General features: G+C 42.3%; 1 protein-coding gene across 2 annotated transcripts; it reads right to left on the bottom strand.

Moving 5' to 3' along the window:
* Positions 1–5,013: 5,013 nt before the first annotated feature.
* LOC119312979 (putative disease resistance protein RGA1) lies at positions 5,014–11,461 on the bottom strand. Of its 2 annotated transcripts, none has more exons than XM_037588779.1 (5): positions 11,254–11,461; positions 6,940–10,413; positions 6,129–6,427; positions 5,492–5,580; positions 5,014–5,378 (listed from the first exon to the last, which is right to left on the bottom strand). In XM_037588779.1, exon 2 carries the CDS (start codon positions 10,401–10,403, stop codon positions 6,993–6,995), a length of 3,411 nt encoding a protein of 1,136 aa, XP_037444676.1. In that variant the 5' UTR covers positions 10,404–10,413; positions 11,254–11,461; the 3' UTR covers positions 5,014–5,378; positions 5,492–5,580; positions 6,129–6,427; positions 6,940–6,992. The 2 variants fall into 2 exon arrangements, with proteins under 2 accessions (XP_037444676.1, XP_037444677.1); XM_037588780.1 differs by having other exon boundaries at positions 6,129–6,386.
* Positions 11,462–11,982: the final 521 nt, after the last annotated feature.

Here is an 11,982-nt window from a genome sequence, read left to right as displayed (position 1 = left end):
GTTCCCAAAACCAGAGAAACCGGCTGGGAACCACCTAGAAGATTCCCAAAACCGGATTCACTTTAACGTTGAACGGGCCGGCCCATCCTAACGCGCTCGTCGATCTGCCTGTGCGTCCGGTCGACTACTTGCCGCAAAGAGCGGCAAATAGGAAATTCCCACTCCTCGTCCTATCGCTACAGGGATCGGGATTCCCTAAAAAAAAGCTACAGGATCGGGAATTCGGGATCGACAACTGGCAAATCTCGAATCGATCGTGCCTACAGCAACATAAGAAACGTCGCCTCCTGGACTTGGAGACGTACAGGCAACGAGCGGATAATCGCAGTTTGGCCCTCATCTCAAGTTCTCAATGTGTACTTCAAAAAAGAGAGGAAAAAGTCAATAGTAAAAGCCCACTAGCGGCCAGTCGACAACGTAATCTTCGATCTAGTCTCCTGGACTCCGTTCTTTCATCCATAATTAGCGTATTATCTAACTCTGCCACCGCCGCCGCCGCTGCCGTGTGCCCTTGCCGCACGTCTAACTCTGATCTCCCTACTGCCTACTCTGCTTCTCACAATGTAGCAGATAGCAAGGTACTTCACTGCTTCAACCAACAAACTAGCAGTTAGCACATCACACTATATTAATTTCTCTTGATTCTCATCTCATATATGCGTCCTGGGAATTATCCTGATGCAAATTATCCTGTATGAGCTCATATTTGTAATGTAAAAATTCCTATGTCAACCATATGAGTTTAGAATTCAGAAATTATAAATCCTCCGCCAAACAACACAAAAGTTAATTCGTTTTCTGAGGTGACTTGCTTCTGAAACTGAGATTCCTCAACTATGAGGAGTGACAACGCTGCCAAACACCATTTAGATTAATTCATTTTCTTATTGAATTGTCAACGTACTGAAAATGTTAATGAAGCTGGTGTGCAAGTTCTCAACCTTGTTCTCGATAATTATCTTTTGTACTGGATTTTTTTATCCATACTTGGCTTGGCCCCCTATACCCAAATCCTAGCTCCGCCCCGCCTCGTCCCTCGTCATTACTCATTAGATCAATCGGATCATCGGAATTTGGATAGGTATGACTTTTTATATATGTCCAATTGTTATGTAAGACATTATATTATTATTATGTACATTATACATTATATATATACACACATTATAATAGCTCGTTAGTTCATTTTTTTGTGAGATAGGGCCCCATTTTTTAGTTTCGCACAGGGCCCCGAATTTTGCCGGCCCGGCCCTGGATGGCTGGAGCCCTGGAGGCGTCGTTGCCCTCTCTCACTTGCCTCGTGACTCGCGAGCCTTCAGCCGCCATGCAAAGGAGTGGTGAGGGAGAAACGGAACCGGGTATGTGAAAGCTGCGGTTTTGTTCGTGGGCTGGGCCAGGAATTCAAAACATGCAGTTTTGGCCGGTATATAGTTTTACTAGTCCTCAACGAAATGGATAGATTTTGCCTCAAATGTTAAATTTCAGCCAAAATCCAAATCCCTGGCAATGTCATGATCATGACACAGACGTGATGTAGCAGTAGGTGAACCACCTCCCTACTGCGTTATGCCTCAGGGAGGAGTCACGTTTATGTAGTTTTCTACTACTTTCTACTCCCTCCGTTAGTGCTAAATACATTTATTTGAGGGACAAGCTTTTCCGGACGGATATAGTACGACATAACATGAATGGAACGCTATAGAGCGAGTTTCCAGAACACATCCTCTCCTCTCCACTCACTCCCCTGCCTCGCTCCTCTTCCAGGGAACGGCTATGGTCGCCAGTGAAGGTCCGGTTTGGGCCATGTCTAGCGAAGAGGGAGAGCGGGATCAGCAGCTTTCTGCGTCGGGTGGCTCCAAGTTACACCACTTCCTCCTGCAAAAAAAGTCACGCCACTTCCACGGGAACGGCGACGGTGCTCGCTGAGCCGTGCGTGCAGCCTGGCGCGGAGCGGAAACCGCAGTGAGATCATGGTGAGCAAGATTATGCGTGAGGCCGTTGGAGGCGGCAACGGCACTAATCTCTGGTTCTCGATGCTCACCTGCTACAACTACATCGATTAGACGCTGGTCATGGAGTGCAACAACCTGCAGGCCGCAGGCCTATGGGACGTCATGGAGGACGACATGGTCTCAAGGAAGGAGGACAGGCAAGCGGTTGCGGCACTGACCGTCTCCAAGATCATCATAATATTCGTTTGTGCTCTGGATGTCATCATCAAGATATGCTTGCAACGTATCAAAGTGGGGGATGTGTTCAAATTACATCTTGACCGGCACTTGTCTTGCATTAAGAGTCAATTGTCCAATCAAAGGCCCTATCCGTCACGCGGGGTTGCCTTGGTAATTAAGATAAATCAGACAAAAGCATTGGGTGTTTAATGACCACACCTTTTTTACCCCAGAGATGTGATTCACACTACAGTACTAAGCCTTTTTGTCAGAGGTCTTCAGAATAGTGTTTCACGGTCTCTCTGCCCTTAGCCTCTCCATGGCTCGATCTTTGTGATCCTGGGTACCTACAAGGACAAAGATCACGAACGAGACAAGAGACAACTACAAAGCAATTTTATTTCACACAAACAAGACATCATAGTACTTCCATCAATCCCTGCAACAAATGCATAGGGTTGTAGGGCTAGCCTCAACCCATTATCTTACCGAATTACTCACACATAGTGATCAGACCGCAAGAAGAAACGATTGAAGAACACATCATGAAGATTGGTTAATTGATTGATAATATGTCTTACAATAGTTGCCGGATGCGATAGACGATTACAAGGTGTGACTAACCAGGATAAATGTTGCGGTGATGGTGATCGAGATGGCTATGAAGATTGAGATGGAAAATGACGGCGTTTATGGTTGTTGTGGATGATGAAGATGGATGTCTCGGCGATGTTCTGTTGCCCTTCTGGTGCTGACCCACTTATAGAAGTTGTTGGATGGATCAGAGGGCGTCACTGGCATGCTATATGAGTACTCACACGAGCATGTGTGTTCATATGAGGCGTCGTCTTGCGCTCTGGTGGCTTCCTGTGCCTCCCACTTTGGCTCTCCTTATCTCCTCTTTAGTCATTTCCATACATGTGCTTGATTTTGTCGATATCCCCATTTCCTATGAAAACTAAATAATGATAGAATTTCATAAATGTTTGCATTCATTAGTCACTAGTAGCAATATCGAAGCGGATATCTTGGTTTTGATGAAAGCGGTCTAAACTCAGGTGTGATGAGCGTGAAAGTAACACTCATCAACTCCCCCAAGCTCTGTCTGATTGGTTGGGGCTTCTTCTTCTGCTTCTTCCTCCTCCTCTTCGCCTTCCTCTTCCTCCTCGTATTCCTCTTTGTTTTCCTCTTCATGCGTGCCCCACTTCCATACTTCTCCGGCGGGTGGTGTAGAAACTCTCTTGTGCAAGTCCTCCGGTTCACATACATCGTTTGGCTCAAATTTAAAGGTGCAAACGGTAGGAGTTCCAAGTAGTATAACATTGTGAAAAGTAACAAGTAGACACCCGTAATGGAGAAAAATCACCTTTGTAATTATGGTACCATTTCACTTGCATTGAAGCTCTTAACATGACGATGTCCATGGGATGCTCTGCATCATTGTTTATCCTGCTTTTTAGGGAAAGCATGCTATGCCAGTACATGGGTATAATAATCCATATTTTTTTGAGTGGATGGGCCTAATACATCTGTCATGGAGTCAGATACCAATAGAGCCTTCAACCGAGTGAAGCTAACCTGGATCCTCATAGGCCCAAATAAAAGTTCCAACCAAAAACAAACCCACAAAGAATCCCTCAAAAGAACACAAACATGATGATGGGTCCTTCTATTCAGCGCTAAACGCGTGGAGTAGACGAGAACACGTGAGCACGTAGTGATCACGTGGGGCTTCGTTTGCTGGCCAAGTTACCCATCGTTTTTGTTTGTTTCTCCATGCATAGACTTCATATTTTTTTTCCAAGAATCATTTGTGTACTAGAATTTGCAAATTAATAAAAACGGATGGACCAATTTTCCATCTTCGGGGTGAAGGGCTATCATCTCATACTAGATAAATCCCTAATTCACCTTTTACAGCTTCCGCTCTTACATAAAGCTCTTCCTTTGGCAATTGAAACTTGGGTGAAGGTTTTTAACCTTTAAATAAATGAATTTCTTGTAACAGCTTAACTTAAAAAAGTTACATACATGTTGTTATCAAATTCTTCTGAAAATATTCATGAATAAAAATATGTGCATGAATTTGAAAAATGTTCGCAAATTTTAAAAATATTCATGAATATAAAAACGTTCATAAATTGTAATAAGGTTTCAGAATTTTAATGTTCACTTTTTTTAAATGTTCTGGAATTTAATTTAATTTTTTATTTGAAAATTGTTCCAGAGTTTTATAAAAAGTTTACGGAAATCAAAAACTTGTTAAGAAATCCAAAAATGTTCATGAATATTACGAAATGTTTGTCTATTCAAAACATTTGATGAATTTGAAAAATGCTCATAAATTTTAGATGTTCATGAATTTTAAAAGTATTCAGGAACTTTAAGATGTTCAAACATTTAAAAATATTGGATAATTACAAAAATAAATGAAAATAATATATATGCATGATTTTTAAAGTTGTTCAAGAATTTAAAAAATGCATGGGAATTTAAAAAATGATCACGAATATAAAAAATGTTCCAGAATTTAAATCAATGTTCGCCAAATAAAAAAATTCACAAATTTATTAGAAAAGTTCTGAAATTAAAAACCATTTTTGATTTTTAATTGTTTGGGCAATTACAAGTGACCATGCATTTTTTTAAATTATGAATTCAAAAATTTGAAGAATTTAAAGGTTATCCCGAATATCAAAAAATGTTCATGAACTAAAAATGATTAAATTAAAAATAAAAAAGGAGAAGGAAAAATCTGAAAAAAGTCAAAAACAAAGTGGTAAAAACTGTGGAGAAAAACACCGAAAATAGAAAAGAACCAGATGAAAGCTTTCAACATGTGTTTGCTGTTCAGATCTTGTGCAGATTATGTATCACAAACCCGACCGAGGGTCCTTCGAAACAATGTGATCGAATCCAAGGTAGGAAAGGGCATCATAGTGTAACAAGAGCTATGTGTGGGAACGTAACAAAACTGCTAATCAGCTACTCACCTACATGGCTACACGACGGTTTGCCGATCTGAACACATCAGGGACAGCACCAAGAGACGCACACCATGAATTTAAACAGATGAACTACGAGATGAGTAGGCATTGTCATCTGCAGCTCAGCTCGGCACCGGTGTCAGCCGGCAAAGGAGTATTCCGACGAATCTGAATCCTCCCTCTTTTCTTCCTGAACAGCATGTTGGTTACCTCCCCTCCACTGCACCATACACACACACATACACCATCAGTTCAGTTTGATTAAGTTGAGTTGCTATCAATCATGCATCTATATATGTATGTACGCAACAACTGTTCCATGGTGTGAAGTACCTGCAGATGCAAAGCTTACAACATACTGCTTGAGTGCATCGTCCACCGTCAGCGGCGCCATCTCGATCAAACACCCTGGTGTGCACAACCTGCAACCAGTTCGTGCCACCTATTCTCAGATACAAGAATGTACTCCCTTCATTCCTAAATGTAAGTCTTTGTAGAGATTCCACTGGGTGGACTACATACGGAGCAAAATGAATAAATCCACACTTAAAATGCATCTATATACATCCGTATGTAGTTCATAGTGGAATCTCTACAAAGACTTATATTTAGGAACGGAGGGAGTATATACTATGGCCCTGTTCGGAGTCACTCTGACTCCACAACTCCGCTCCGGAGCAGCCGGAGCTGTAGTTGAAAATCAGGGAGGAGCTGTTTCCTAGCTCCGCAGATCCTTGGATTTTCGGAAGTTGGTGGATTGCCGAACAGGGCACTATATATACCAACTCTCATCGCAATACTAGAATTCGAATCTTGGTAAAGATTTATGCAGAATCAATGCTGAATTCTTAACATGGCAAATGAAAGGTGTATAATTGTCAAGTTAAATAGGCCTGACAGTGTTCCATTTTCTACATACCTAGTAGCAACGGTTCAGTTAGTACCAAAGGTTCAGCAACAAGCTCATTACCTTGGTGAGGACGGTCTCCCTATATATCCTCCTCCACACCGGAGTCCGAGGGACCAGCAGCAACAGAGAAGACCGGAACATAATCCTGCCACTTATTCCTTGATGCCCTTCATGTGCGCATGTCGTCAGTCTCCTTCTCCTTGATCATCCTCTAAGAACTACCGGCTGACAGGGGTGCACCAGCCAGCCAGAGTTTATCCACGCACCATCTCTGCAGGCCAAGTGCAGTGAGCATGCCGCAACCTTGCTTCCACAAGACTGACAAAGATTACACATCACAAAGTATTAGAAGTTGGGATCTGCAAAGCAAAAGAGCAAAACATGAATTGGAAACTGGAAAGGAGAGATTGCAGACACAAGTGCCACTGTTCTCTTATAGTACTGAGTAGGATTGATTGATAGAACGCCTAGGCCATTAGCAGACAGGAATTTTAGCACTGACCAGCCCACAATTTCCAGAATTACAAATGAAGTACTCCCTCCATCTCAAAATATGTGTCTCAACTTTTGGGACGAAGGGAGTACTATACTCAACACCTAGACATGCATGAACATCATTACCATCCATACAAACTACCAGACCCAATCAACAATTTCCACAATGTTTCTAATACTTCCACCTTTTGGTTGGACTAGCTACCACTGCTATCAGCTTCTCACCATCATAGAGCATGTAACTACATACATCTCCTAGTTGCAGGTTCAAACAAGCGTGGTTGACACTTTCAGTTTATATCCTTCTTCTCTAATAGACCATCCCCTAAAAATATATTCAGATAGTAAGAATTTATAGAGTGGAAAACATGCTTACAGAAATATTATTTGTAGTGCAGATGGAGACGAGTTTAACAGAAAGATGGTTGCTCAAATTTGGTGGGTTGAAGACGATGAAGCAGCATCATTTGCCCGATTCTGGACTGTCTTCTTGTTAAGCCGAATATATGGAACATGACAAATGTTCACCCATTCTGATCCTCCAGGTTTGAAATTATTTTCTGTCTCAACTGTAACCTCTTGCATGACTAATTCTTGGAGATTATGAGGCACAACTCCTTCCAGTGATAATGGGTTTGTCCATTTGACGTGAAGTACTTTTAAGGAGGTAAGTCTGGCTAGTGTAGAAGGGAGACGTTGAAGAAAATTACAGAAACCAAACTCGATTTTTTCGAGGGAGATTAGTTGTTCAAACCATTCCTCCTGCTCTGGGGTAAAATAATGCTCATCTATAAAAGCAACAAGCAAATCTTGCACCGAGGGCAGAAAACCATTTCTATTTAGCAGGCTCTGATCGGTAATCATATTGGTGAGCCGAGGTACAGCTTGCACATCTTGTCTAGTTGATTGGTCTGAGAATTCAGTAAGAATGTCTGGACAACCATAAACATTGACTTGCCTGAGGCTGGGAAAGCAATGTAACCCATCAAGCAAACGTAGCCCTCCACATTTTCTAAGATATAGATACTCAAGTGACTTCAACTGATGCCCAGAGAATAGCACTGGGTGATCGCAGTAAGACATACTTAATTTTTTGAGACATGCCAAGAGTTGTACATACTGTGGCAGTGCCTTGACAAAGTCCCCACAAGCTGAAATGTCAAGTTCTGACAGTGAAGATATGAAAGATAGATACGGCACTTCTTTCAGTGAAGGGCAATTGTGAAGTCGAAACCTTGTGACGTGTTGAAGGAGAGGGCCATGATCTTCTTCGGCATGTAACCATTTTGTCCATGATGTCATCGAAGAAATAGTCAAGTCCTCCAAACTTGGGAGACAGCCAAAAAATGTTCCATCAACATGCCTTACTGACGGCAAGTTATCTAGGGTGAGATGCTTGAGTGAAGGGAATTTTCCAAATGGTGGAAGTACAACCAGAAGTCGACAGTTTCCAACATGAAGGGACTGAAGTTTTGTAAAGATGTGACCTTGCAACATCCAGCTTGGTAAAGTAGTGGCCCCGTAGCCTTCAATCATGAGCTCTTGCAGATTTGAGTGTGGCTGCAATCCTTCAAGTACATCTTTGGATACATTTCTACCCTTCAATTCCAAGGCCTGAAGGTGCTTCTTCTCAGACATATTGGCATCCATTGCCTCATGCTTGCTCCTAATGATGTGGATGTTGCTGATGCAAAGTTTCCCAGATAACTCTTGCATGTTCTTCAACTCACTTACCATGAACCCATTTCTCTTTCCAGCACTGAAGTTCTTCAATTCTTGAAGTTGACTTAGTTGCCCAATACCAGGAATCAGAGAGAGAGCTGTAGCACCAACATAAAGGTGTCGTATGTTGGCAAGCCTATTTATGCTTTGAGGAATACTATTCCGGGCATATCCATGGAGGTATAGAACTTGAAGGTTGGAAGGTAAGTTGCGCAAATTGCTGATTCTTGTGAAAGAAAGATCAAGGAACCTCAATTTTCTCAAGGATGCAATGTTTGACGGCATATTCGTCAGGACCTCCAAATGAGACAAGTCTAACACTCGAATACTTCTTGAGTTGGCCAACATTGTGTCGATAACATCACAAATTGCATCACTGTCACAATGACCAAACAATAAGATTGTCCGCAGATTTGTGTACTTGTTGAGTTCATGAATGTGCAGTTGATTACTGACTTGCAGAGCCAAGTGGCGAACATTTGCTGATGCGCCGCGTGAGGTCTCTTTGTGAAGGAAGCATTCATATGAAGAAACACCAATTGCCAGAGCCCGGACTAGATCATGCATAGTGTACCACTTTTTGTCAAATGTAGCCTGGAAAAATGATCTTTCCACAAGTTCATCAAACAATTTGCTTCCAATATCCTCTAATCTAGTGTCATCAGATTCGCTTTGTTCAATCAAGTCATGAGAAATCCACATATTGACCAATCTATCTTTGTCAAACAAGTAATTTTCTGGATAAATCGAACAGAAAGCAAAGCTCTGCCTTTGTTTAGGTTGAAGATCTTGATAGCTAATTCCCATGTATGGAAGGATTTCACGAATAACTTCCCTCATGTCCCACCAATCACTCTCTAGGATCCTTTTCCACTGATCTGCAGTTATTCTGGATCTCAACAGATTTCCCATTACTTTTGCTGCTAATGGCAGACCACCTAGTTTTTTTGCTATTTGTTCACCAATTAACAGAAGAGTCTGGTTGTTCTCAACCGCAACATTGGTTGTGCCAAATGCATAATACTGGAAAACTGGCCAAAAACTCTCCCATGGCAAAGGTTCTAGTGGAACTTGACACACTGTTGCCACTGTTTTTGCAACCCTTTTGCTTTGTGTTGTGACAAGAACTACACTTCCCGGCAGTTCACAAGCTATGGCAATAAGCAAACTACTCCACTGGTCACACATCTCATCCCAAACACTGTCTAGCACAAGAAGGAATCTTCCTTCCTGCTGGATGACATTTTGAATGTTGTTGACAATTGTTTCCAGACTATCAGCATAGTCAAAAGATGAATCATTTCCTTTCAAAGAGCGCAACATCTCTTGCAATGTTCTCTTGACACCAAAGTGTTTTGAAACATACACCCATGCTCTCTGAGTAAAGTGGTCCTTCACCTTTCCATGATTGTAAATGACTTGAGCAAGGGTTGTCTTCCCAACCCCGCTCATACCAACAATTGGGATAACATCAACACCACTAATGCGGTACCTTTCCCCAAGTTTTGCTCTTATTCCGCTGGATTCTGGTTCAGAGCTAGATAAACCCAAAATAATTTTCATTATCAACTCTAAAACTTCATCGCGCCCAAATACCTTGACATCAACTGGAACACGAGAAGTAGTCTCTCCCCCAACTCCCTCCTCCTTGATGGATGTTGACCTACTCTGCTTTATGAGCTCCAAAAATGTGATGGATGTGTTACAAAGGTGATCTAGCTTTTGCACAACAGATTCGAGCAGTGTCATGCTCTCATCAGGCACAATCAAACCTTTCAGGGCCCTAACCGATGACGATATGAGTTCGCTCACCTTGCGCTTTCCCGTGACTATCTCATGGCAATCAAATCTGTCCAGCACATCCTCCGCTTCATAGGCAGCATTATGAAGGTTCCTCAACCACTCAGTAAGACTAGTGTTGATGATAATCTGATTGTCAGCCACCTCAGTTATGGCCTTCACCATGATGAGGCTTGTGCGGAGTTTGGCCAGAAGCTCTTCAGTAGCATGGCTCAAATTATAGTTGCCCCCAAGGAAGTCCATCGTCTTGTCCACAACACGTTGGATAACTGCTGATGAGAAACCACCAGCGACCTGCTGGACAGCTGCAGACATCATTGTTTGGACCCTGCAATGATGATAGAATTTGTCAGTACATGTCTGCAAGCAGTCGTGCAAAGTTGTCGCACGTTAAGGAAAAGATGAGCAGATCAACTGATGAGCTTGAACTCGGCAAGGAGTTCTCTTCTGCAACACACGATACGTCGATACCCACAAGTATACCAGGAAGATAGTTTTCTATATACGCATCAGAAATTATCTCTTGAGTTGCCCTCTGCTCGAATCTTGCGAAAACAGACTTTAGTCCCCGAGGGCTTGTAAGAAATTGTGCAAAATGGCTTCTCTAGCCTATAGGTAGTGTAGTTAATGCTCTAATCCTGCATATCTGTGCTGCTGGGGTATACATCCCTCTTTTTGCCAAGAAGTGAAAAAGGGCATGCTAAATACCAACATAATAACATCTACCTATATGGCTACAAGTACGCATTACATTGGGTTTTTTTTTTTTGAGCAAAAGAGAGGCCACCCTCTCAGATTTCAATTACTGAAACCATCAGGTCTTAACAGAAGTACAAAACACACACCCACACACATGTATTACGTTGATGAATGCAGATTTGCAATGAAATGCAGTAGAACTAAGAAACTAGAACAAGCAGGTATAGAAGGAACATTAGGAATTCGGCTCAAGTAACTTGAAGAGATTTGCATATCTTTTAGATGCAACCCTTACTAGAAGTGCATAATTTAACATGAAAGCTTCAAGCATCAAGCATCCAGTCCCCTCAAAAAAAAAAAAACTTCAAGCATCCCATCAATACATTTGAAACAAAATCAGTAAACAAAATAATAAGAAATTAATTTTTGCTCTGAACTTCAAATGGAGGGCTTGACAGAAGGTGCTCACCAGTCCGAGCCGCTGCAGAAGAGCCTCACCGAGAACTCCTCCAGCAATCCCTGCCCTGCCCCGACCAGACTTCTTGTTCTTTTAACACGCCGCCCGAACGCGAGTCCTCCTCGCCGCCGACACTACAGACGAGAAGCGAGGGGGGTTGGCGCCTGCGAGAACGAGCGAGGTCGGGCGACAAGGAAGCGGCTTATAGCTGAGCCGGCGGGGGAGGGGCGATGGGGATCGGGCCGCGGCGATTGCTCCGGCGGTGATGATTAGTTTCGTTTCAGGCTTACGCAAGAATTATCTTTCTTTTGACATCGACGCGTCCTAGTTTTTTTTTCATCTAGACTAGATCTAAGGCTGGTTGTAATGGAAGTATCATAGCTAGTATCATGCATGCCAACTAGGCAACTTTAATGAGGTGGCATAGAATTAAATGAAGTAAGAGAGGGTTGAGTATCATATCATGATACCGTATCATAATAAATGCTACACTAGTATGTGTCATGCATGGCAATAAATAAAGTCATCTATAATACTACCATATGATACTATGCATTAGGAAGGTAGTATCATACACTAGTATCATATGCATGATACTAACTTATGATATTACCCATTACAACCAGCCTAAGTGTAGTATTTTATTCCGGGCCCTGTAGTCCGCGACGGTCGATTCTGCGGAGGCTTTTTTTTTCTTTACGCATGTCATTTTCTTTCCTGGATGATAAGTGCCACGTCTCA

This window comes from Triticum dicoccoides, chromosome 5B, assembly GCF_002162155.2.
Source record: "Triticum dicoccoides isolate Atlit2015 ecotype Zavitan chromosome 5B, WEW_v2.0, whole genome shotgun sequence".
Taxonomy (NCBI): Eukaryota; Viridiplantae; Streptophyta; class Magnoliopsida; order Poales; family Poaceae; genus Triticum; species Triticum dicoccoides.
The sequence above is the reverse complement of the archived record's forward strand: the minus strand, read 5'-3'. Positions and strand labels throughout refer to the sequence as shown.